Source organism: Chelonia mydas, chromosome 1, assembly GCF_015237465.2.
Source record: "Chelonia mydas isolate rCheMyd1 chromosome 1, rCheMyd1.pri.v2, whole genome shotgun sequence".
Classification (NCBI taxonomy): domain Eukaryota; kingdom Metazoa; phylum Chordata; order Testudines; family Cheloniidae; genus Chelonia; species Chelonia mydas.
Genome location: NC_057849.1, coordinates 319,614,373 through 319,641,905, shown reverse-complemented (window position 1 = coordinate 319,641,905; position 27,533 = coordinate 319,614,373). Strand labels below are relative to the sequence as shown.

At 43.4% G+C, this 27,533-nt stretch overlaps 1 protein-coding gene across 1 annotated transcript in view; it reads right to left on the bottom strand.

The window, feature by feature from the left end:
* The window catches only part of LAMB4 (laminin subunit beta 4), a 74,731-nt gene that overhangs the window by 12,311 nt on the left and 34,887 nt on the right, over positions 1 to 27,533 (bottom strand). The window contains exons 14-26 of the mRNA XM_043547133.1: positions 23,448 to 23,639; positions 19,787 to 19,908; positions 18,341 to 18,461; positions 17,085 to 17,262; positions 15,251 to 15,394; positions 14,499 to 14,730; positions 12,860 to 13,017; positions 10,570 to 10,794; positions 9,941 to 10,161; positions 7,996 to 8,092; positions 6,703 to 7,078; positions 4,457 to 4,617; positions 360 to 565 (exon numbers count right to left, since the gene is read on the bottom strand). Of these exons, the coding sequence (XP_043403068.1) occupies positions 360 to 565; positions 4,457 to 4,617; positions 6,703 to 7,078; positions 7,996 to 8,092; positions 9,941 to 10,161; positions 10,570 to 10,794; positions 12,860 to 13,017; positions 14,499 to 14,730; positions 15,251 to 15,394; positions 17,085 to 17,262; positions 18,341 to 18,461; positions 19,787 to 19,908; positions 23,448 to 23,639 (2,433 nt within the window). The remainder of the gene's footprint in view (positions 1 to 359; positions 566 to 4,456; positions 4,618 to 6,702; positions 7,079 to 7,995; positions 8,093 to 9,940; positions 10,162 to 10,569; positions 10,795 to 12,859; positions 13,018 to 14,498; positions 14,731 to 15,250; positions 15,395 to 17,084; positions 17,263 to 18,340; positions 18,462 to 19,786; positions 19,909 to 23,447; positions 23,640 to 27,533) is intronic.

The following is a 27,533-nucleotide window of genomic DNA, read 5'->3' as shown; positions in this document are numbered from 1 at the left end:
GAGCAGACAGTACCTCTGTTTTTAAGACCTCATCCCCAAGATCCCTCTCACTTCACAGGGTCTTAGAGCCTGGGCTTCTGCCTGATCCCAGAAATCTATGCTGCAATAAAACAGCCCCGCAGCCGGAGTCCTGTGAGCCTGTCAGCTGGCACCAGGCCAGCCACGGGTCTCTAATTGCAGTGTAGACATACCCTGAGATCTCCTTTTCCAGATTTAAAAGTATTGTAAACATTCCTTTACAAAAAAAAAAAAAAAAAAAAGAAAGAAAAAAGAGTGTATATCAGTGTTACCGATTGGCAACAGCAAAAGCAAGTATTTTATTTATCTCCCTTTTAAAAATAAAATCCATAGCACTTTACCTTTTCATTCAGTTTTTGGATATCTGGAGTCTTAAACATTCTGAGCTGCTCCAAGGTATAGTTTTCTTTTGAGGTTCGATTGCCTAACATGGCAAGTATGCCATCCCTGGTGTTTTCTGAATATCTTATGATGGGGATTGCTCCACTGATTTTCTCTACAGCAAATGATGACATTTGGTAATACTTCCTGATGTTGCTGAAGGAATCTACATGAAGAGAAATAGCATTTAATATGAGAGGCAGACCATATTTTATTGTATCTAACAAATACATTCTTGATACATGATGAGTGGCAGTAGCTTCGCTAGGTTGTCAGCTGGTTCTTGACTCTGCATGAGAAAGGAAATTAAGCTGGGGAAGCCAGGGATTGTGATTTTCTGTCAGGTTTGTGAATCCTTTATTCAGCCAGCTATGGAGTTTTTATTTTAGAGCTCTAGCTATTGAAAGCCTAAAAACAGATACAACAGGGATGGTTCCCACATCGTTTTTGGATGTCCAAGATATGGGGCAGACAAATAAAGATTCCGGTGTATGAACGGGTTCTGATTAATGACTCAGACAGCTATTTACTTGTATCAAGGGCTCGTCAGCTGATGGAATTATTGACTAGATGGAGCATCCAGTCACTTCTGCCACCAGTCACTGTCAAAAGACAGGATACTGGGCTAGATGGACCACTGGTCTGACACAGTATGGCAGTTCTTATGTTCTGCTATTTTGAGGTTGGGATGGGAGAATTAATTTTGCCAACTGAAAAACCCCTAAAAATGGTCATTTCTATTATCACAATTCAGCAAAGCACTTAATCCTATCCCTATTCATCATAGCACTTAAAAGTTAAAGAGGTGCTTTACTGAATTGGGACATAAATGTAGAACAGAGATTGAAATTTCTGGGGTTTCATGTGGTTTGGGAAAAATGCGATTTTAGATTTGATGCATTCTTACATTTTTTTTTTATTCCCCTGTTAATCCCATAAACAAGAGAAGAAATGCTTTCAAGCAAGAACCTTTCTTGATTCCTTATCTTAAGCTCTCAAATTTGTATTGAAACACAATAGTTTAAAGGAAAATTTTTCTGAAACTCAAAACATTTTGCAAAACTTAAAATGTAAAGAAAAAGTTGTAAAAGTTTCATAAAAACTACAGCTTGCACTGTTTTCTCCCACCATGTTAGCGTGTGCAGGGAGTAGAAACTCAAGTGGCTTCATTGCAATGAGATATTATTTATAGGTCATTGCATATCATAGGTTTCTATTTTCGTAACCAACTCAGGGCTTGTCTACACTTAAAAAGCTACAGCTGCATAGCTGCGCTGCTGCAACCGCACCTTTGTAGTGCTATAGATACTACCTACGCTGATGGGAGGGATTCTCCCATTGGTGTAAATAATCCACCTCCCTGAGAGGCAGTAGCTAGGCCAATGGAAGAATTCTTCCATCAAGCTAGTGCAGCCTGCAGGGATTTAGGTTGGCTTAACTACGCCGCTCAGGGGTGTGAATTTTTTACACTCCTGAGAAGGAAGTTATGCTGACCTAATTTTCTAGTGTAGACCAGGCCTCAGCTGGATACTAGAGGCCTGATCCAAAGCTGACTGAAGTTAATGAAACTTTTGACTTCAACAGGTTTTGAATCAAGCTGCAAAGCCGGAGCTGGAAAGTTAATTTAATGAGTATGCATCAATTGTGAATATTCATTTTAAGGACATTGATGTTTGTGTCTTTCCAGCAACTCTAATTAACCACTATAATATTGACATGCTCTAGACTGCTAGCCAAACAAATACTTAGGAGGAGATCTATGCACTACTGACGCTCTGTTTTTCAGGGTCTTATGCAAAGACAGACATGTGGGGTCCCATTCCCCACCCATGGCTCAGGCTTTCTAACCTCACTAGACCGACAACACACCAAAGGGAAACAACTCTGACGTGGTGCTGGCACCAAACTGAGGATAGATGCAGGGAAAGAAAAAACAAACTGAACAGGGAGGAAGGCTCACGAGAGAACTGGCAGCCTGGTGGCAGTGCTTATTGTTGGAGCTGTGAGATACTTGGTGGCAGGGCTAATGGCTGCATAGGGCCATGACTCCGTATGTAGTATAAACCAGAGACCTCAATTATGGGTGTTTTATATGAATGTCTGACTGTTGGTCTCCAAAAGGTTGAAAGTATGAAAAGGCCTCTGAAGCTGACCAAACGGCATCAATGGGTTAAGCTACAAAGGTACATAAATCAGTGACCTGCTTACTACTTTGCATAAGAAGTTCTTTCTTAGTCCCGCTTTGAATAGGTTTCTCCAGCTTTATGAATTGCTTTGAGAAAATCTGAGCAGGAAGTGATCAATGTGGGAATAGCACCATGCTGTGCTGAAATACTAGTGCACTAGCCTGAATGGAGGAGTCAGGCACAAAGGGGTGTGGCAGAGTGGATCATCTACAATTAGTTGTTTTCTTTCCTTCCTTCTTTCTTTCAGCTTTATCTTTCTTCCTCTGTTTCATTCTTTTAATCTTATTTAGCTCCATTTTATTCTTATTGAAATAAAACAGCAAGAAACTTTGAATTTAGAGAAGTGCTGGTATTTTGCTTCATGTAAGCACTGAGCACATTAATAAAACAACAACAACAGCAAGCCCACTTTGAATGTACACATATTCTATAGGCTGGAATTAATTTACATCTTTCTGACAGTATTATAGAACTAAGAGTTAGGTTCTTTATTGTATTGTATGGTGTTTGACATTCTAGCCATAGGCTTCCAGAATCCAAGGTCTTTCTTGTCTTGAGCATTATTTGTTTTGATCAATCAGTAGGGTGGTTTGTACTGTATGTACTCCACTGCCCTTAATGGATGGACTAACATCTGCTCAGTGTTTCTGCCTCATTCTGTAGAAGCTGGCCTATGAGGATATCATTCCTACTACTCCTACCAGCCGATGGAGATTCTACTTAGCATGAGTTAATATTAAGCATAATTCACTTAAGAATGCAGTGTGAACAGGAACCTTGTTCTAACACTGCAATTCTCTGTGATGTTAAGCAAGTCACTTCACCACTCTGAGCTCTGTTTTCCCCAGATGTATATTGTGAGGATATTCAGATTCAGATTCCAAGGCCAAAAGGGATCACTGTGATCATCTAGTCTATGTTATATGGGAAGTCAGGCCATAGAACTTCCCCAAAATACTTCCTAGAGCAGATCTTTTAGAAAAACATCCAATCTTGATTTAAAAATTGCCATGGTTAGAAAAACCACCACAAGCCTTGGTAAGTTGTTCCAATGGTTAATTAACTTCACTGTTTAAAATGTTCACCTTATTTCCAATCTGAATTTGTATAGATTCAACTTCCAGCCATTGAATCTTGTTTTACCTTTGTCTGCTAGACTGAAGAACCCACTATCAAATTTTTGTACTTCAGGTAGGTACTTCTAGACTTCAAGTTACCCCTTAACTTTCTTTTTGGTAAGCTAAATAGATGAAACTCCTTGAGTCTATCCCTATACAGCATGTCTTCTCTGAACCCTCTGCAGTTTATTAACATCCTTCTTGACTTGTTGATACCTGAACTGGATACAGTATTCCAGTAATGGTTGCATCATTGCCAAATATAGAGGTAGTATAACCTTCCTGCTCGCGACGCCCTTCTTTATGCATACAATGATCACATTAGCCCTTTTGGCCACAGTGTATGCTATTGATATGACCTGCTTCTTAATTAAATAATGTTTGCATTTATAGAGCTCTTTACAAAATATTACTAAGGCCAGTCAATGTTAGAAGAGGGAACAGAACCCAGGTCCTCTTAACTCCCAACCCATTATAAACCAGGGGGCTTTTGAAGCCTTCTTCTGCCTTTTTACATGGCTGCTCTGGTACTTCTGTATTAAATTCTGAATGCTTGAAGTCATGGAATTTTGAGCTAGAAGTGGATTTGCAAGTTGATATGTGAAAAAATGATGGCAGTTTTTAAACTCTTGAGATGTTATGGAAAGCTGAAATCTGAGAGTTTAAAACCATGCAAAATAAATTGGAGAAAAATTGTGTGTGAAATGTCATGAAAAATGTTCTCTTATTTTGATTAGCTGTTGGTCTTCTTACCTTTGTGCCTCAAATTATTCAAACTGTGATATAGATGTATTTTCTGTTTCAGGCTTTCATATAGCTGGTCAGCTTCTTTCCTAATGTCATATATGATCCCATTCAGGTTGGGAAATTCATCCATTTTATTGCGATATAGGTCCATTTGTGCAACTTTTTGTCTACAGGAGCAAAGTGCAATTGTACAGTAATCATTCAAGATTTATTATTAATCTAGGAGTGAGATACATGTTATTTTAGATGACAACTGTTTACCCTAGACCAGAAGGAAACATTCACTTGTGGCATCATCATATTTAGGAAGGTCAGAGGACTAAGTGAAAAAAGGCCAGCATTTACATTCCCAATTTTATTGACACTTTCTGAAAGGATGCCATTCTGTGTGCTTCAAGCTCAGATTGGTCATGATAAAACCTGCTGTGGAGATTTATCAATCTTCCATTCCTCAAATGCTTGAAATCATGGAATTTTGTTAAAAATTGCCAGTGAAGGATGCAGACAATGCTCCCGCAAAAATGTTTGAACACCAAACGCATGGCAAGCCCCCAGATTCACATGTTCAAATATGAATTTGCATGTGCAGAGTGGGTGAATGCATATCTGATTGGCTAATTAGGCATTCAGCCACTCTATTTGTGCATGCAAATACCTGTTTGCAGCATACCATTGTAGTTTTGCAATCACATGCTTTTTGAAAGTCTGGGTGTTAAATCCAGGCCTCTTAAAGTCTTTTCAAATGCATCTCCTGACTGTTATGGGTCCTGAGGCTATGTCTACACTGGCAATTATCGGCAAAATTTTTGTCTTTCAGGGGTGTATGTTTTTTTAACCCCTCTGAAAGACAAAATGTTTGTCGTTCAAGCACCGGTGTGAACAGTGCATTGGTCATCAGGAGCGCTCTCCGGCCAGCAAAACTAACCCTGCTCATTGGGGGTAGAAGATTTTGTCAGCAGGAGAGCTGACAAACAGCGGCTACACTGCACGACTTTTAGCGGCACGGCTATAGCAACACTGCTGTGTTGTAGTGTAGACCCAGCCTTAGTCACTGCCCCATTCCTTCTTCCAGTGCTTCCTCCCAGCCTGGAGCTTCTTTCTGAAGTGTTTTTAATTGTAAGTTTTAGGAGGTGCTACACTGGAGCCTTTCCTCCCTTCGTGCTCACCTTGCTCTGACTGGATTGTCAACATTATTGCTTCACCTCTCCCATTATTCTGATGTGATACCAATACCCCATTAGTTTCACTTATATATTAGCATAACATCCTGATACGGTGATGCTCTTGTACATTAGTCAGTTATTAATCTATGTATTTATTATATGTAGCTTCAGATACTGACTCCCTTGTGAGTATAGAGACCTCCCTGCTTTTCAGGGAAAGTGTACGGCAGAGGCATGATTTATACATGCACTTGAATTATGTGCAAGTCTGTGCCCTGGTCTACATTACAAACATATGTCGGTATAACTACATTGCCCAAGAGTGTGGAAAATCCACGGGCCTGAGCGACGTAGTTATATCAACCTAATTCCTGGTGTAGACAGCACTATGTCGACGGGAGGGCTTCTCCTGTCGACGCAGCTACTGCCTCTCAGGGAGGTGGAGTACCTATGCAGATGGGAGAAGCCCTCCAATTGGTGAAGGTAGCATCTTCACTAAGTACTACAGCGATGCAGCTGCAACAGTGCAGCGGTGCCACTGCAGCGCTGTAAGTGTAGACAAGCCTGGTGTCTCAGGCACAAGCAATCCAGGACTCTGGGGTGCTTGTATTTGCCCACTGAAAGGCTCTTACGGCTATTGCAGTCTTTGTGGGCATCTTAAAGGATTTTGGTCAGCTGGAAGTTCAGTTTCTCTGAGCACCTAAAGTTTGGAACTGCTTGAATCTCCAGCTGGGCACAGTTCAGAGCAGACCTGCGGTTCTTCTAAATTATGCTGGTGGGATGGACCAGCCTGAAGCTGACCTTGGGTTCAGGGAAGTGAAAAAGTGTTTTATAGCCAACTTGGCCCCTCCCTCTCCTCAACTGCATCCAACAATGCTGTGATGCAGCTGAGGATTTGAGCTGTTAATAGGATACACAATAATAAATCTATTGATGATTTAGGATCATTAATTGACAATCCAGCATCTGCATGGTGATCACAAACAGAACTATAAATACATTGCACAACTATTAAAGTAGAGTGGAAGATTGCTTTTCCAATTCAGTGACATTTATAATGCCCTTTTGTTCTACACGAAAAAATATTACCGAATGTAGTCATGAAAATCCTTGATGTTTAAGAATGTCTCCAATGAAAGAACAGGAGTTTTTAAAATTCTTTCTATTTCAGAAATCTTATCTTCTAAGCCTTTGAAGCGGATATCACAGCTGGGCATTGTGTCTCTTTTATCTTCTAGATTTGCAGCAAATCTCATGAACCCCTGAACAGTTTGAGATAGGGTAGTAATTTCATTATCCCACTGATCAAAACAAAGGTGACACCGAGAGCATATGGGAAATTCTTGTTTGAAGCCTCGACCACACTGATCACAGAGCTTTCCAGTGACACCAATGCGGCAGTTGCAAGCTCCAGTATCTTTGTCGCACTTGGGTTTGCGAGTTCCTTCCTGGTTACATGTACATGCTACAGTGGGAGGCAGGAACATGACATTGCTTCTTTTAGTTGTTAGTTAAGTTATAGGGGTAAAACATGAAAGATAATGCAATTCAATACAAATAAACATTTTTTTGCCATTTATTGACATATTGGTATTGGACCATTTAGGCTAGGATTTTCAAGGCACCTAAGGGAGTTAGTCCTAAACACTATTGCCATGTTGATTACAATAAGCAAAACACAGTTTTTATACAAATAATTGCTATACCAGTGGTTCCCAAACTGTGGGTCGTGACTCCAATGGGGTTGCATCATCAGCGGATGGGGTTGTGGCAACCCCTACTGTGTAGAGGACACCATTTTGCTCCTCACAGTATGACCTCACATGTACAGTGTGTGAGGTCACAATGCATGGAGGACGCCATTTTGCTCTACAAAATTGTGTCCTCCATGCTGTCTGGGATCCTGGACAGAAATAATTCACTAAGATGGGTTTATAGTGGGAAAAATTTTACGAACCATTGTACGACAGGTTTCTTTTATGCACAATTATATACAATTATTATCTAACAGTGAGATCTGTCAGGCTGGGCAATAATCTCCTTAGAGAACGGCTAAATGCCACATCTCATGGGTCATTTAAACTAGACTAATCAAATGCTGTAAAATGTACCATAGAGAACAATGCTGGAGTTGCAAAGACATGGACTTGGTGATCTAACAGGTCTTTTCTAACTCTAATTTCCATGATTCTATGATAACCTTACAGGTGACAAACATAGTAAATATTATGTAATGGTTTTTAATCCATATTACAGAAAAAAAGCTAAATCAAAACTATTTCTCTATTTGTATGTCTTGTCTATTATATTCAGATGAAGGTCTAACATTTACAGAAAATATTGTGATTTCTGATACAGTACATCCCCCCTAATAATACTTACGAATACAATGCATCCGTGGATCGCCAAAGTAATTTTCCTCACATTCATCACAATGTCTTCCACTGTAGCCTAGTTTGCATGGACATTGGCCTGTGACCTGCAAAGACAGCCTTCAGTAAACAACTGCCAGCAATATGATTATGTATGCAGTGTTGCTGTAGCTGTGTCGGTCCCAGGATATTCGAGACACAAAGTGAGTGTGGTAAACAGAAGCTGGTCCAATAAAAGATATTATCTCACCCCCCCTTGTCTCAGGAATATGATTTGGAAGAAATAGCACGAGCCAACTGAATAAACATTTAATTCAATAGATACATTTTTTTCCTCTGTGATTTATGACATACAGCTGCACAAAGGATGTAGTGGGATTGTTCTCATGCTTTTTTAAAAAACAGAATGAGTTACAGGATTGGCTCAAACCTCCCAAAAAATATTACCATGCTCCAGCTGCTTAGTGACATATGATTAAAAGTTGGGAAATCACACAGATGGAAGTGAAAGCAAAATGGGTGCATGGAAATGCCCTTAGTTTACTGAGATGAAGGATTTCACATGTTCCAGACCTCATTATTGACCTCTGAGAAGATAAATGGTAGACGCTCCTAAACTCAGCTATCCCCTGGCTATTTTCAGCTCATCTAAGGCAGGGTTTTTCTGTTGTATATAGAAAATTTGCTTCATCAAATGCTTATTCCTTCCAGGCTAAACTACTGATCTTTAGATCCCAGTTTCGGGATACATGAACTGTAACTTAGAATCTCAAGGTTACACTATGCAAATTGTCCCAGAAAACATATTTTGGAATTAAAACAATTAAAACAATAAAATTAACCTGGTGAAATTAACTGGTGAAATCTGTACTAACTTTTGAAAGGTTAAGATCTAATTTGACTAGGAAAAATTACAATTCCAACAATTAAACTAAAGAACAAACAAACAGAAAACACTCATAAAATAAATCTGAAATTCTTTTTGTTAGAACTATGGGATAAGATCCCATTGCCGTGGAAGTCAGTGGCCAAACTCCTACTGATTTCAAAGGGGGGATCAGAATTTCAACCAAAGATTCAGCCTTAGAAAAACTTTGGATTTTTCCAGACTCCCCTGAGCCCTATGAAGTACATATAGATTAAATATGATAAAACACAACTCATTTCATGATAAGATATAAACCAATGACATGACTTCAGTTTGAGAGACAAGGTGAGTGAGGCAATATCTTTTATTGGACCAGCTTCTGGGAAAGGTCCTCCCAGTGTCACAGCAAAATGCAAGAAGGAGTACAGTGGCACCTTAAAGACTTAACAGATTTATTTGGGCATAAGCTTTCATGGGTAAAAATCCACTTCTTCAGATGCAAAATGCGAGGTGGAATGGATTGTTTAGCACAAGTAGTTAACATATCGTGAGAGACCATTCAAAGTGAAGTGGCCCATTAACACCTCTGTCAAAAATATTACCTCAACCAGCCTGTCTCTCTAATACCCTGGGACCAACGTGGCTACAACATGACTTCAGTTACTACCACGTGCAAACAAATACTTAAAAGGACACGGTCGAGGTTGCCTGTTGGGTTCAAAATTTGACTAATTCTTTCCCCTTACACACTTGACTAATTCTTCCCCCTTCCCCCTTATTATAAAGGTGTATAATCTGTGTGTGCCATTTCCACACAAAATGCTTCAGTGCTCCATTTCAAGAAAATACATGAATGCAAAGAGCTCATTGTTCATGAGCAAACCCTCCATAACAAAACAGCATGTATTGTATGATGCACCCAAACAAAAAAAAAAGATAAATCAATTTGTGACAGCTTCAAACTTCTAAGAAATTGTTACTAACAATGAGAAAAACAAAAGATTTTGATAATTTATGAGAGATTCTTTCAAAATGTCCCTGTAACTTCAAACATTACATCTCCCATCTAGCAGAGTCGTTATCTTGCCTGATTGCACTGGTTACTTTGAGAGGTTCTTGGGTTACAGTCACAGAACTGACATCCTATTCCATTAGACATGTTCCAGTAGCCAGAAGCACACTGGTCACAGGTAGAACCTATTACATTAGGTAAGCAAGGGCATACTCCAGTCATTCGGTTGCACAGGCAAACTCCATTTCCAGGTGGACATATTGCTGGGTTCACACCTGAAAAATTGCAAGTACACCCTGGAAAGAGAATGCCAGTTATTATATTGGGTAAAATAAGAGAATGTTAAAAATGCATTTTAATACCTTTAATTTTTGTTTCTCTGTGAAGGGAACAAGTTTTTGCTTCTTTTCTTAGAGCATAGTACTGTACTGCATCTCATTTCATAGTGGACTCTCTCACATGAGCCATATACCCTGGGAGGAATTCTTGAAGAATGACTAGGAATGGCAATTTAACTGGCAGTGCAGGCATAATTAATGAGTCTTTGTTCAGCACTTTGAAGATAGTATTACATAAATTGTCCAGTTTCCATCATGTGTCTTATTAGCCCTGTAAAAACCAACCCCTCTGTGCACCATGATTTGTTTAAGGCAGATCTTAGTTCTTGGTGATAATATCTACTTGCAATTGAATTGTTTACTTACTTCTGCAGTTCTGAAGAAGTGCTGACCCAAAGTAACCTGGTTTGCAGAACTGGCAGTTTGGTCCATGTGTGTTGTATAAACATTTTAAGCATTCTCCTGTAACCTTGTTACAGGATCCTGGATCTATCACATCGATATTATTATTGCAGGAACATGGCAAACACTGAGCCCCTGGTCTTCCTGGATTCCCATAGAACCCACTGGAGCACTCATCACACCGATTGCCTGCCAGAAAGGAAGGTAAAATCAATTGCTGAGTGCTAGGAACACAAGTGAAATCATTTTTTGACAAAACTGTTTGACAATTCCTACCGCCTGTGATAACCTAGATTTAGATGCAAGTTTCCCAAGTAACCTTATATCATCCAGTTGGACATTGTTGCATTTTAGTTGTACAGTAGGTTAAGATTATATGTACCACATTGGCCAGAGGCTGGAAATGTGCAGCCCTTTCCCTCCCTCCTCCCCCACAACATCTCTTACCAAGGAAATCCCTGCGAGAGTGGTTTTAGGAGTTGGAAAATTCTGAAGGAATCTTTTTGAGGAGATTTCCCCCCAAACACCCAATGGGAAGCTAGGGGGTTTCCACACTCATGGCATGAGCCACAGATCTGTCCCAGAACCCAACAGATCCCCATGATCCTTCCAGCTCCTGAGTGACTTAGCCAGGGCCATCCTCATATAGGCTCTGTTTCTTTATTGGCTCTGGGCCTCCTCACCCTGGCATTACAGCTGCAATGGAGTTCCAGGGCCCCTCCTACTTGCAGCTGCCCAAGAGGCTACATTACTTTATCTCAGAAATCTTAATGGGCTGGTTGGGGGCCAGTGTGACTCCACTTCACCTCTGGCTGGCTCAGTCCCAACCAACACCTGTCCGCTCCCTGGTCCTGGTCCATAACAGTCTCCAGAGCCTTTCACAGGCTCTTAGGAAGTGGGATATTGCCAGACAGGTGACTAACTGTGGAGATCTCTCACTGAGTGCAGATCTTTGAGGTACGACCAGATCCGCAGTAATTATTCATGGCAGAAGTCCCCTGGATAAGTACTGGTCAGAACAAGTACAATCCTTCAGGGTTTAATCAGGCCTGCAAAGGGCATTTGGCCTGAATAAAGATTATGGAATTTGACACAATGTTTGCATGTCTTGCTATTTAGTTTTGACTAAGTAAAGGTGGATACTATGTCGGAAGTTGGCAGCATATTTTGAGAACAAAAGGTTTTGTCTTAAATACATGCTACAAATAGGAAATAAAGCTAGCACTGCCATTTCTACCTGACTGCTTCTCCTTTAGGAATAGCTGGTGAAAGAAAAAGTATCAACTATGTTTTTCCTGAGGATCTTTGGATAGAAACACCAGCTAACTTTATTTTCTGTTTTAAGCGTTCATTTAAGGTAATTTTTTCTATCTCACAAAAATAAGCTGGTTTCATTCTGATGGACAAAGCAGTGGAAAAGCACTTTCATTTCCCCCCTGGAGATTAAGACTAATTTGACACTAAGAAATAGAGTCAAGTTGCCACCAAAACAGCAACATGTAAAATAACCCAGAACAAAACCACCCAGTTGCAAAACAATAGTTCGAAGTAAGAAAAAACTCTGCAGTGATTGAGAGATCAGATCAAAACTCACGTATAAAGAGCTTTTCTCTTATGGGGCAGCATTTTAAACCAACATTTTCAAAACAGTTCACTACTTAGTCTTTGGGTGCCTCAGTTTTTGGGTATCCAGGGCTTGTTTAGTTCCGAGAGGATGAGCACCTGCAACTCCCATTGGGCAGCACCACTGAAAATGGGGTCTGAAGGGGTAGATCCTCAGGTAGTATAAACTATGGTAGCTCTATTGACTTCAATGGAGCTATGACAATTTACACGAGTTGAGGATCTGCCCTAAGAGTCTCAGATTGAGCGGCCGATCTTGGAGCACACTTTCTCAAATCTGAGCTTTAATGCATAAGGAGTTAATAGAAGGACAGACAACAGGTTTAATCAGTAATAAGTGAAAGTAAAAATAGATTAATTTGCTTCACTGAGTCCAGTTTTCTTGGGTTTCTTCTGGTTTCCTTAGTTCCTTGTTGGAACGTTAATTTTGTAGTACTGTTGCTTTCGCTGGACGATCAGCTACTACATGATTTCCCCCTTTGTCCCAATAAACCAGACACTAGCCTTATTTATGTACCTTATTTTCATTATTCCACTCTGTCACTGAGCAGATGGGTAGGAATTAGTTGTAATTTTTCAATCTTCCCTTAAGAACTGTAATATGCTGAAAATTAAACAATATGTTTCATACCTGAGTAGCCCTCATGACAATTGCAGACTAATTGCAAAGTGTGAGGATCCTGGTAACAGGAATGTGCAAAATATCTATTGCTTTCAGGGGTCTCTGGACACATACATGGGCGACAAGGCTCTCTTGTGAGAGGATTTCCATAATAACCATCAACACACCTGTCAAAACAGTCACCACAGAGACACGTTAAACTATCCTCGTGACAGATATACCTCTCAGTCCATGCCAATAGCTTGGTTCATTCAAGTCCATGTTTTAAAATATGACAGCACTTAATATAATGCCACTCCCATTATTTGGTACAGAAGTGTCCAGGCTTGAAGAGATTAAAGGAATTAGAGACACTGCTGTATTCCCCAAACGTGGAGCAAATTATTCATTTTATGTTCAAGGGGCATTGCCAAATAGTTCTGGCTCAATCATCCACCTCCTCAGAGACCCTTTTAATCTAATTGGTAATGTAAAATTTTCTAAATGTATGTATTTTAAATTTCCCACACGATCTCTGATGCATTGAGTAACTGTTATTTATAAAGGACCCACCATATTTTTGCTCTACTACTTCTAAGACAGCTAGTCGGCCAGCAGAACTCAAAACATAGCCTAAGGTTCATATTGTCTAAACCATTTTCTAGAAGAACTCCCCATAGAATGCAAAAGGAAGTTCTCCTTAAACTGAATGAGAGGAGATGACTCAGCCAAACTAAACTAATCAGCCATCCAGCCCTATTACTGTACCAAAGCTGTACTGACATCACTTCTGTTGCTGCAAGAACAGACAAAAAGAAGAACGATTTCCAGCCCCATTAGAAACATATGGGGGAAATAATTTGTCATTCATATGGAAAAGCTATAAACCAGTAGACAGAGAACTGTTCATTTAGGCGCCTCAAAGATTATTGCAAACACAAAGTAAGAGAACAAGTATTGAGAATTATTATTGTTTTGGAAAATTTCCTTTAATAATTGGTAAGATTCACAATTCTAAGATATATGCAGGACCTTTCACATGCATCATTGACTGAGGGGTCAATTCTGTGAGGTGCTGAATGCCTCCTACCAGGTGCTGCGGTCTCTAGAGGTCCCTTGAATTCAGTGGAGTAAAGATGCTCAGGTCCCTGCAGGTAGCACACAGAACCTCATAGGTAGGGCCCTACCAAATTCACGGTTCATTTTGGTCAATTTCATGGTCATTGGATTTTTAAAATTTTAAATTTCATGATTTCAGATATTTAAATCTGAAATTTCACAGTGTTGTAACTGTAGGGGTCCTGACCCAAAAGAAGGTTGTGCGGGAATCGCAAGGTTATTGCAGGAGGGTTGCAGTATTGCCACCCTTACTTCTGGGCTGCTGCTGACGGCAGCGCTGCCTTCAGAGCTGGACTGCCGGAGGGCGGTGGCTGCTGGATGAGAGGCCAGCTCTGAAGGCAGCATTGACGCCAGCAGCACCATGACATGGTATGGTATTGCCACCCTTACTTTTCCGCTGCTGCCTTCAGAGCTGGGCCCTCGGCCAGCAACTGCAACTCTCTGGCTACCCAGCTCTGAAGGTTTGACATGGCACTGCCTCACACCCAGAGATGCATATCAAACTATCCACTACCATTCAGACACTTTCTAGATGACAGCCCTTGCATACCTTTCACACCTACTTCCAGCTGTAAACCCACTGCAGCTAAGACATGCACCAGTCACTGGGTCACAAAGCTCTGTGTAGCCATTACATGGACACGGACGACAGTTGGGAAACCCAAAATACCCAGCCAGGCACCGATTGCAGCATCGACCATCAACCTCTCGGCGGCATGAACACTGTCCTGTCAGCTGATCACACATAGTGCTCACTGAGCCTTGAGGATGGCACTCACATGCTAGATAAACACAAGAAAAAGCAGATGCCATGTTAAGGATCAGTTAAATTCTAAATGTATTTTCCTGAAACTGGTCACCATCTGAGGCCATAAGACTGAGATGTGGCTTCACTTAGATGTGCAGCAGGGGCTGTAGGCGTAACATTTTTGATTTTATCACTGTAGGTTCATGCACATCAGTGGTTGGAAATCCCAGAAAGTTGGTGTGCATTAGCTTATCTGAACCTCTTTGGCCTGCACAAGTGGGTTGTGAATCACACCAGAAGAGCCTTCTAATAAGCCTTCTGGAATTGTCTGTTTCCAATCAGGCTGGAATTACCATCAGAGCAATTCTTTTTTCAGCACTTCCATTTCCATTGCCAGTGGGAGCCAGGAAGCGCAGAGTCATATGGAAGTGGGGGTTGGGAGGAAAGCTAATTGTGCTCTTTGAATCTCAAATGAGGTTCACTTGGAGGAATGGGTAAAGATTCAGTTTGCTTTTATATGAACCACTGTTTAATGTTCACTGTTTACTACTTACAGTAACATCCATGGAAACCAAAACCAAAACTTCCTGCAGAACATCTGTCACAACAGCGGCCCGCAACATTAGGTTTACATTGACACTGGCCTCCAAGTTGACTGCAGCTGGAGCTCAGGGACCCATGTGGATGGCACTTGCATGCTGTTGGCAAGAAAAAGTCATACACACGCTATATAAAAAAAAAATATAATGAAAAATGAAGTTAACTATTTTCATGCTTTTCCCCTCCTTAGCAGGTTTTATACTTAGAGTTACCAGAGATGTGCTAAGAGAACAAAGCAGAGTCTGAGTCCTGAGAACCAGGGGTTTATCTGCCACCAAATTATGTGCTTTGAACTATTTGACCAGTCATCAACATGAGCCTTAAAGTTCTAATCTGGATCTGTAAAGTTCAGGATGTTGCCAAATTTGGATCCAGATATAAATATGCTCAAAGTCTGAGGTGTTTGGTTAAGGTCTAGCTCTAGCTAATACTTTTGAAGAGAGGTTTGCTAATGTTTGGACTTTGAACCTGCTCACAAATCCACTTACAGACATCATCAACTAATGGAGGTGGTAAGAGCAAATCACAAATCATCATGTTTCAGCAAAAAAATAAAAAATGGAAATACCTTGATAATTACGTCACTTGTGGTAATTCTGCTTTCTGTCCTGGTTACCACCAGGAAGAGAAGAGTTGTATAATTAGACATGATTGAATTATTTGTTGCAAGTAATGTACCGGATGAACGTTCACATTTTTGTTAGCCATAATAGCATTTGTAGGCCCTAGCTGCAATGCTTATTTTATGGGATGCAACGATTTTTCCCTCATAATTTAACCTGCACTATAGATGGTGGAATAATATGTAGCAGATAATTTATTTGATGATTTTTTTTTCTGTCAGTTGTGTACAAATTACTTGTGAATGTTTTCCCCATTATGCAACTAGCTCTATGTGTGAGAATTAATCTCTTGCTTTCTTTCACAGATACGCATGCACAAATGCATGTGCACAGCCACTCACAGAGTGGCAATGAATTTTTCAAATGGCAGAAATACTTTCTGGTTTAGATTGAAGAAAGGGTCATATTTTGAGCCTATTTTATCTGAACTGGGTTGCTCATTCTAAGCAATAAGACATTTGTTTGAAGGACACACAATATTTTTCAGCATACTGAGCAAGCCAGGTTAAGTATGACTTGTGGGTATTTTTGCAGCACTTGCTAGCAGCCACCAGATTAGGAATCACTGTTTCAGCTCAAATTTCTCTGAGTCTTTTGGCTCCTGCCACAGTAGGACAGGGCAGTATGGGTGAAAGGATGGCAGTCGTGCTATGTTTTTCCAGCACCAATCCTAGGCTCTGATCATGCAAACAAACAGTGCTGATGCAAACAGCTGCCAGAGGAAGCCATTTGAAGTGCACGACAAGTTTTATTAATCCTACAAAATCCAGGAAACTATGCAACATGCTCTGGAGTGCCATCTATTGGCACTGTATTTATTAACTATTTATATCTACGCAGTTATAGTGCACCTATAACAATATTCTATCAAGAGCATGTAAAGCAGGGGTTCTCAAACTAGGTGTCGTGACCCCACAAGGGATTGGGTGGTTATTACATGGGGGCGGGTTGCAAGCTGTCAGCCTCCACACTCAAACCACACTTCGCCTCCAGCATTTATAATGGTGTTAAATATTAAAAAAAATTGTTTTTAATTTATAAGGTGGGTCGCACTCAGAGTCTTTCTGTGTGAAAGGGGCCACCAATACAAAAGTTTGAGAACCACTGATGTAAAGTGAGCCTTCAGTGGAAGTGTCTATACCATGCTGTTAGTACAGATACTTACGAACTGCTCCATTGTGAATACGAGCAGACATGCTAACTGTGAGCCTTGCACATACTTCAGGTAGAATATGAGGTCCAACTTCTGAAGCAATTTCGACACATTGATACTGCTGGTACTCATCTAGATCTTTTTGACTGCACAGGTTCTCCGCAGAACTGATTCTGGGAATAAGTCCAAGCTTTGGAGTTGACAAAGAAAGGAAAGGGCGTTCAGAAAACTGTAGTTTACCAAACTCTGCTACTTCAACTCTGCGCTTCACGGTTGGAAACCCTGAGCTCAGCCATTTCTAGACCTTCCATCTTACTGTTCCATCACCCAAATCCCCATTTATTCTAAGGTTTTGGGTGTTGCCCTAGATTTTGAGATAAATGAGTCTGCATTATATATATAGAAAACCAAATTATGGTACGTCCTCAGAATGATGTATGTACAGAACTGCTGATGAAGTCAGCAGCAGCTGCATTTGTGAATCTACAGGCAGAATTTGGCCACGATTTTTACATGCATTCTTGAGAGAGAGAAAAGTAATTTGAAGAATTGAAGTCCAAACTTGTTCACTCTCCCCCCTTCCCCCGCCCATCAAACTCAGTTTTACGAAGATTACCAGAGAAACTGATGTTAAACTATTTTAAAATTTTATCTGGAAATGAGCACAAACCAAATATCCCCCTCCAAAACTTCCTTTAAACTTGGGAAATGTTTGGATATGAATTTCAAGTGTGACTCCCAGCTCTGCAATGAACCATTCCAAAACTCAAATATGAACACTTCTGGGAAAATTCAGATCTAGATTTAGATCCAAACTCCAGGATCCATCTCTACATATATCCAAGATTTTCCATGAGGATCACACATATTAGCTTAGATTTTGTAGAGAAGCTGTGCCCAAAGGCCTGTGTGCATTTACCCTACTAATGATTGCACATCATCAGTAAACGAACAAATGATCAATTATACAACCAACTGGCTAGTAACGTGTGCAAATACTGTGACTGGACACACAGTTATAATATTCAGACACAGAACTTAGTACACAAATACAAATCTGTATTTGAACATGAAAATATGTACACCCAGTACAAATTGGTGTAACCACAGGCATGCTTTTCTGATTTTTTTGGATAAAATTTTATTTTAAATGGTTAAAATAAGAGTTCTAAAGTCTGTTCACAAAATATTTTTGAATATGCCTCTGTCAAGGAGCGTGAAACAGGGATAAATATTATTAAAAAGAAATATGTAACAGGATTACTTACTGAATCAATCAAGATGTATGATATAGTCTTTGGATCAGAGGCAGAAGGCTGCGATAAATAAACATCTACAAAATACTCTACTCCTGGGTCTAAGCAGAAAGGAGTATGTAGAAGTGCAACTCTGTTTAGAAGGAATGAATATAGGAGTCAATATTCCTTTATCAGAGAGTTAATAGGTATAAAGTATTTGCTTAAGAAAATATATAAAGGATGTAAATAAAGATTTGGATAAGTCTTCTGTGTTCACATGCCCTATTATCAATGGGAGTTTGTAGGATTCATACAAGGTTCATGCACTGGCAACATTCAGGGCACACCCGGAGTGTTGTGTAGGAGCAGTGCACACACAGCTCCTCTCAAGGGCATGAACCTGGAAATCTTGCCCAAATAACATGAACCGTGGAAAGCCTCCCAAACCTGGGCTCAAGGCCCAAAAGCAAAAAATGCAATAAATAAAAATTAGTAAACAAAAATATTAAACAAAACCAGTATATTCCTTTTATCTATTAAAAAATATAATGCACAATAAATAAATAAATAAATAAAAAGCTAACAGGACCAGTCCGTTGGCAAACCAGCTTGCTTGCTTGCTTAAAGCTTTGTGCTGTCTTGTCATTAAACCGCAACAGGAGTTACACACACATGATCGGGAGGGACTACATCCTGTGTGGGAGTTTGAGATGGAGGAGGGTGCAATTGACTGGGGCTCCTATGTGTGACAATAATATAAATAATAAATAATCCATTTGATGGCTTAATTTCATTGAAATAAGTGGCAACCATTCGTTCACTGTAATGATCACTGTAGAGTGATTTTTAAGATGATGAACTTTTAAAAACATTCTATTTCTTGCTAGTATCCCAGTCCTGGATCTGTCATGAGCAATGTCCACCTGGTCATTCTGAGGATATTTGTGGAGTCTGTAACTCGTTATTCACATTTGTGCACTTCCTACCATTCTTTGGCTGAGACATTAAACTGAAGCTGTTTCCTTCTTTTAGCTATGGAAGTGCAAGTTAAAAACTTTAAGGCAGTTCTGAAAATAGGCGAAGCCAGGGACATCCTTGGGGTCTCTTGGCCAATATTTCATCTCTTTAATGAGGTAGGTTCTAATGACCAACATTGTGTCGAGTTATTGGTCCAGTAGCCAAAAGGGTTGCTGTCAGGAGCTGGGCCTGCATTCCTTACTCAGGCAAACCTTTGACTTATGTGGAGTTTTGCCTAAATCAGGACTGCTGCATCAGGCCCTCAGATTGCATCCTACTGCTGCCCGGTTCTTTGGTGTAGCAGCAATGCGAAAGGCCACAAGCCCTGTTCTAATTCTGAGTATGTTCCATTCATATTCTCACTTTCCCATGCATTTGTCCCTTTGCTACAAAACACCTTCGAGAAGAGCATTGAACACTGAATATTTAGAGTTGTAAAGAAGGTAACAACATCCTGACCTCTTTGTAGCTGGCAGAGCCAATGTGTGTGGCTCTTGCAGAAGTGCCTTGTTTCTGCAGCGATCACTTGTCAAAGCACCAGAGGGGTTGACTGCAATACTTCCTATCCAGTCTTCTAAAGACTACACATTTGGGAAGAAAGTTGTGATTGTTTTCAAAAAATACCCGAAAAATTCTCTCTCACATGCACATCAACCTGCCAATGTTACTGAGAGCCAAACTAAATTATAACATATTGCAGTAATAACCACCAAGTTCCCTTTTGTTCATTACATGATGTTTTTTAGAATGTTCTTTACTGAAAAGTGCAGGAGAAAAACAATGGTTAGTATAATCCAAATAAGTTCGAAATGGAGGGTCAGATCTTGAACTGATGTAAATGGGTATCGTTCCAACAAAGTCAGTGGAGCTGTGCCCATTTACACCAGTTAAGGATATGTCCCAAGAGGTTATAATACAGTATTCAGCACATAACTTTGCTCAAATTGCTAGTAAGTAAAAATGAACTGAAATAACTTTGTAATGAGATTCTTAAAATTCTAAATGTATTGCCTAAATCTTTACCTGGAAAAATTTATATCATAGCAGCACAATTCAAAATCACAGATTCATTCAGAGCTGATTCTTGCACTCTAAATCAATGGGAGTTTTGCCTGACTCAGAATGACAGGAGTGGACCTTTACATAGATTAGTAAACTGTCTAAAGTATAACAGTCATAACTGATAACCTGAATGGTGTTGTTACTGTAAATATCTGAGAAGTGAAGGAAAAAGGGATGTTCTACTGGGCCATGTAGACCACATATGTGGTTTATAGGAATAATTGCCAACTGTTTAATCATATCTAAAATGATTATGCATTTTTCATGTGTCAAATATATAGGCACAAGATGAAGTCAAATCAGGGGACACAGATCAGGAATTCTGGAGGGTGAGGCTGCCCAGAAAATATTCCCCAGTTCTGGTTCTGTTTTATTTTATGAATGACAATGGTATGTGGTGCAGGGGGATCATGTCGGGTCAGTGGTGCAAGTAGAATCCATTTCTTACTGGTATGGGGGGGGCATCAGTTAAGGGGGAGGGGGCATGTGACCTCCCCACGTGACCCTCCATGTGACTCTTCCCTGCCCCACCCCCAGTCCAGGGCCCCCACGCTCTCCCCGTTCCCTCCCCTTGATCCATCCCACGTTACCTGGGCGGGGGCGGAGCTCTGTCCTCTTTCTGCTGCGCTGGAGACTTCGGAACCGCAGTGGGGAAAGGAGAAGAACATGGGGCCGCTGGGCAGCCGCACGCCAGCAGCTCCCCCAGCACAGTTCTACAGCCCCCAGCCCCGCCCCTTGTCCTTCCACTAGGATGACCATGTACCTGTTTTTCAACTGGAACACGTGGTTGAAAAGGGATCCTGGCAGTTCCAATCAGCACTGCTGACCAGGCCATTGACTGTCCGGTTGGCAGCGCTGCGCAGTGGGGCTGGCAGGCTCCCTGCTAGCCTCTGCGCTATGTGGCTCCTGGGAAGAAGCCAGCATGTCCGGCTCCTAGGCTTAGGGGTGGCCAGGGGGGTCCGCGTGCTGCCCCGCCCTCCGCCTGCAGGCACAACTCCCATTGGCCGGGTCAGGGCAGGGGACGAACTAGCTCGACTTGCCAGCACTCAGCAAGCGGCTGTTGAGGGGTCATGGCGCACACCTCTCCCACTGCTGCCAGCCCTCTTCTCCTTCTCATGCTTCTCCTGTGGCTGGGCTTGAGCTCTGGCGTGTGCCCTGCGGTGAACCAGTCTGTTGCCCCATCGCTGGCACCCAGGAGTTCAAGGTATGTATCCCCATCTCCGAGCACTGGGAATGGGGCTGCTGGAGGAGAGGGGAGGAGAACGAGACAAACCCAGCACCCAGCCCGGCCCAGCCAGCTTGGGGAGTCGGGAGAAGGCCCGGCCCAACAACACCACCTCTGCCCCAGCAGCGCCACCCCTGAGTCCGCCACTGGCCCCAGCAGCCCCGGACTCTAGGCAACTCCTCCCCCCGAGCCCTGCACCCCTCCCCGTCCCACCCCCTGCACCTCCATCCCCCTCACTGCCTCCCTCCCCAAGCCCCCACACCACCATCCCCCTCATGGAGTGATGGAATGAGCAGCGGGCAGGGACTTGGGAAGGGTGCGGTAGGGGTGGGGCCTCAGGGAAGGGCGGGGAAGTGGGCGGGACAGAGGGCGGGGCAAGGGTGTTCGGTTTTCTGGAATTAGAAAGTTGGCAACCCTACCTTCCAGGCAGCTGTGTCTCCTCCGTCTGTACAGCAGCAGCCCCACCGGAGGACAGGGCTTGGGGGGTGGGGCTGGCAGTGGTACAGCTGTGCCAGAGGAGCTGCCTGCGTGGGGCTGCCCGGAGGCCCCACATTCTGCTCCTTTCCCCGTTGCGGTTCCCGGGAGAGCCCTGGGGGTTCTGTTTCTTTCCTCACTGTGGTTCCCAGAAGAGCCCTGTGGTTCAGGGCTCTCCTGGGAACCGCAGTGGGGAAAGGAGCAGATCCCCCAGCCCCACTCCCTGCCCTTCCACAGAGCTGCATCTCCTCTGTCTATACAGCAGCAGCAGCCCTGCCGGAGGACAGGGATGGAGCTGCCAGTGTTCTGCTCCTTTCCCCATTGCCCCTTCCAGCAGGGAAAGGAGCAGAACGTTGGCAGCTCCTCCTGCAGCCGTACCAGCTGTGGCCCCCCAGCCCTGTCCTCCGGCGGGGCTGCTGCTGTACAGACAGAGGAGACGCAGCTCCGTTGAAGGCCAAAGGGTGGGGCTGTGGGTGGGACAGCTGTGCCACAGAAGCTGCTGGTGTGGGGCCACCAGCTCCTCCTGTGTCTTTCCGGTACACCGTACTGGCTATAAATACCTTGCTGGTACAGTGGACCGGACCGTCCTACTTGCATTGCTGTGTGGGGTGCATGTTACTGCTCCCTTGAAAAAGATGAAAAGGCCATATTTCTTTTCTTTTTAGTTTAAAATGACAATATTGGATTTTTTGAACATTAAGCTTAAGAGGAGGAAATCTCTTATTTCCTCAAACCACCTTATCATTAAAGATGCTTCAGAAGTCGCACTATGGGGTAAATCTTGCCCTGCATGGATCAGCAAGGCTGGGGAGAGGGGGCAAAGTAGAATGGTACCAGCTTTCAGAAAGCAGCACAATCCTGCTTGGGTACAAGGCAGACTGGCTCAAGGTGACCAGGGAACACGTGTGTGTGTGGTGGTGGAGGGGGTGGGGAGAAACCCATTGCTGCCCTCTCAGAAGGACAGAGTGTGCTCCTAGCTAGCATGTGCTGCCTGTGGGAGCATACGCACTAGCCAGCTGTGGCACACGAGTGGGTCCGGTAGCCAGACCCTTGTCCTAGTGCTAGGTTGGTTATCAGAGCCTGTTGATGCATAATTACTTCCTCCTTACAGGCCACTGTGAAGCACCTGGCAGGTTTTGGGCCCTATATCTTCTATTTATGGGACAAAAATATGATAGGATAAAGCTGATAGTTTTGCTCCAAACCTTTGTACAAATCAGCCCCATCTGAAAACAGATGTGTCAGTCCAAAGCTCTTGTTCATTTGTCATATTACTACTAAAAGTGAAAGAGACCCTGCTCTGGAACAGCATCTCTTAGGAAAGTGTTAATGGTGAATTAAAAGTCTGAATTCAAATACCTGAGGTTCATAACGAAGAGCGATATCAAAGTCCATTGCAAAGGGAATGTTGCTGATAGTAAACCTTAATCCGGCGCCATTCAGGACACGGGCAAAGCCGGGACCTGTCCATGTGACCTGTCCATGTTTGCCAGGGGTGGGCTCCCTGAAAACAATGTCCAGAGCAGAGTTCCTCCCAGACTGAACCCAGCCCTGCAAGGAGATAGTGACACTGTGAACAATAAATACAGGACAAAGATAGGTGCTTCTGCTGTGCAGATTTTTAATTTCTGCAACTAGTCAGCATCATTTTGTAAACATGCTGAAGATTTGGTCCCCTAAAAAAACTCATATATATAAATTAAAGTTATAGTCACACCTAGAAAACCTCTCTCGCTCTTTGTCTGGGGATTGTGGGAGCTTCTAGAAGTGAGGCTGTGTCTGTTATGTGCTTTAGCTGGATTTCTGTTAGTCTGTTTGGTTACTTTCTGTTTCTTTGTTTCAGGGGTGTTGTTGGTTCTTCCTTTTTTTCCCTTGGGGTGGGTGGGTGGTCTTCTCCATGGGGTTCATTTCAGATGAGTTTAGTGGTTTGACCTGCAAGCATGGTTTTCGGGGTGTGCCTGCTGTCTCCTGCACTGCAGAGGATGTGGTGCTGAGCGTCGGTAAGGTTATTTGCTGTGCTAATATAAAATCTGCCTCTTGAATGAGCAAATCTATAGTGACTTTCCTGGTTCAGGAGCAGTTTGTGAATCGTTTGGTACAGTAGGGACTCTGGGTCAAGGAGTCTTTTGTTCAAGTATTTCCCTTGTTTACTCCTGCTAATAAAGTAGTTTTTTCCAGTGTCCCCCCTTCCTTCACAACAAGACATTGGTATCTGCTCTCTCCCACTATGGGAAGATAGTTTCTGCAGTTAGGATGATTCTGTTACGCTGCAAGAACCCAGATGTGGGGCATGTTGTGTCATTCTGCCACCAGTTTTATGTGGTTCTAAATAAGCTGGAACAGCTCTCGAACCTGGTTTTAATGCACCACATAGATTATACAATATTTGATACCACTGAAAACATGAAATGTTTCTAGTCTGGTGACCCTGGTCATTTGAGGGGTTCCTGCCCATGCACTGCCTACCGCTCTTGGGGCAACAGATATGCCAGCTACCCCCACTGAATCTCTCTTCTGCATGAATGATAAGAATGTTACAGTGGTGGCTCAATGTTCTTCTGAGCTGGCTGAGTCTGAGGGAGATGAAGAGGACAATGATGATCTCTGACTTCTCACTGGTTCCAGATGTCCCAGTCTGTCAGCTACATAGGAAGGGGGGTACAGTGAGAACGAGATTAGTGACTTTTTGGATAGCACTAAAGCAGGGGTGGGCAAACTATGGCCTGTGGGCCAGATCCGGCCCCTCAGGACTTTGGATCCGGCCCACGGGATTGCCACTCAGAAGCGGCCGGCACCACGTTCCTGGGGGTGGGGGGTGCAGAGGGCTCTGTGCATTGCCCTTGCCTCCAGGCACCGCCCCCCGCAGCTCCAACTGGCTGGGAACGGTGAACCGTGGCTGGGAACGGTGAACCGTGGCCAATGGGAGCTTTGGGGGAGGTACCTGGAGGCGTGGCAAAGGCAGCGCTCAGAGCCCTGTGCCACGCCCTCCCCCAGGGGCCGTGCAGGGACGTGGTTCCGGCCGCTTCCCAGAGCGGCACTGCTGCCTCCCCAGAACCGCTTTAGGTAAGTGGCACCAGGCCAGAGCCTGCCCCCCGAAACCCTCCTGCACCCCACCCCCCACCTCCCTGCCCTAAGCCCCCTGCCTGCACCTTGCACCCCAACTCCCTTCCCTGAGCCCCCTGCTGCACCCTGCACCCCAACTCCCTTCCCTGAGCCCCATCACACCCTGCACCCCAATCCCCTGCCCTGAGACCAATCCTGCACTTCGCACCCCTCCTGCACCCCAACCCCCTTCCCTGAGCCCCTTATACAACCCGCACCCCTCCTCTGCCCCAATCCTTTGCCCTGAGCCCATTTCTGCACACCACACCCCTCCCACACCCCACACTCCCTTCCGCAGCCCAACTCCCTGCCCTGGCCCTGCATACAATTTCCCCAGCCAGATGTGGCCCTCGGCCCAGAAAGTTTGCCCACCCCTGCACTAAAGGGAAGCAGCGAGTTGAGGTTGGGCCTATATTCCTGATTTACAGTGCTTTGTTCACTCAGCCGCCTTTGTCTCGAGAGATACCTTGGTTGATTGCAGGAATCATTTCCGTCTCAAAAAGTTGTTGGGTAAGGTGAGGAAGCATTCAGGGATTGTTCAAGATATACTGGCCTCTCCATGGCTTATTTTGTTAAAAGTACTTCCACTTTCCATTGTTTCTCTCTGCTGTTGGCACTCTCCTAGTCACTATGGTGCTGCTCAATTTTGGCTCTCTAAATAGTAATGGGTGCCGGGGTGGTCATAAAAGGGCACAACTCTTCGAATTTCTCAGACAACTATGGGCTGATGTGGTCCTTTTGCAAAAGACACACTCAGACCCTGATAACGAGGGGAACTGGTTGAAGGACTGGAAAAGTGAAACTTTCCTGAGCCATGGTTCCAATGTCACTGCTGAGGTAGCTGCTCTCTTTTCCCAGGATACTGGGGCACAGATCCGCTCTGTGAGGGAGACTAGGCAGGGGCGGCTTCTCCAGGTGGATACACAAATTGGCACTATTTTTTTAAATCTTTTTTCTGTGTATGACCCTATTCTGGGGTGAGATCGTGTCTCCTTTCTGTAGACACTTGCCTATGCCATGTTTGGCTATGACCCAGATACTACTATTGTGCTTGAAACGGATTTCAATTGCAGTGTTGATTATGTTTTAGACAGGAAACATGAGGAGCCAGACCCTCAGTCAGGCATGGAACTGTACTGTCTCCTGTAGACCTTTGGACTAGTAGATGTTTGAAGGCCCTCTCACCTCACTGTTAGGAAGTACTCTTGGCTGAAGGCCCAGCTGCAGATTATAAAACATGTAATCAAATTGACTTGCAACTTGGACACTTTTTGGCTGACTTGGTGTACTAACAATATTTTGAGTGAACTTGGCGATGATGATTAAAGCTATGATTTAGTCACGGAGGTCACAGGAGTCACAGAATCCATGACTTCCAGTGACCTCCATGATTTCAGCCTGCGGTGGTCGGGAGCTGCAGGGTCCCCTGCCTCCAGTGGGAGCAGGGAGCTCTGGGGTACCCCCGGCCCCTCTGGAGCTCCCAGCTGCCGCGGGCAGTGGGGGAACCCCCGGCCACTGGCAGGGCAACCCCTGAGCCTCTGGCAGCCATGGGCAATGGGGGAATCCCTGAGCCCCCAACAGAGGACCCCCATGGGCGGCGGGAAATTGAGCCCTTAGCCACTGGCGGAGGAACCCCCCAGTTCCTGGTTGGGGAATTTTGCAGTTCCTGGCTGTCGCAGGAGAACTCCCGCAGCTCCCGGCCCGCCGCCACTGGGGGTGCTCTGCAGCTCCTGTCCGACATGGGAGGTGGGGGCACCCCACAGCTTCCAGCCCCCACAGGCAGTAGGGGACCCCTGAAGCTGCAGGGGTACCCCGCAGCCCCCAGCTGCTGCAGGCAGCTCCTAGCCCTTGCAGCAGCTGAACTTCAGGCGGTGTGGGGACCCGCAGATCCTCATTTTGTCAGGTATATTTTTAATAAAAGTCACGGACAGGTCACAGCTTCCATGAATTCTTTTTTTTTTTTTTTTTTGCTGTGACCTGTCCGTGACTTTTACTAAAAATATCCTTGACAAAATCTTAGCCTTCATGATGATGCTTTAGTGATCCATGTTTAATGTTTGCTTAATGTGTTTTGCTTTATTTTATTCATGCCTTTTGCTTATATACTGCAATTTTATAACATTTTAAAATAGTTTTAATGTAATTTTATGTGAATAAAGGTGTCATCTCTCTCTCCGTCTCTTTCTTTCTCTGTTTTCTAGACGTAACTGTAATCTATTTTAAAATATGTTTAATAGACATTTCAGGCTGTTCACTCACAGACACATTTTTCTGGGCAGTCTATTATCCATGACTGCAGATGTTTATAATGGGAAAGCTGACAATGGCTTAAATTGCAATGAT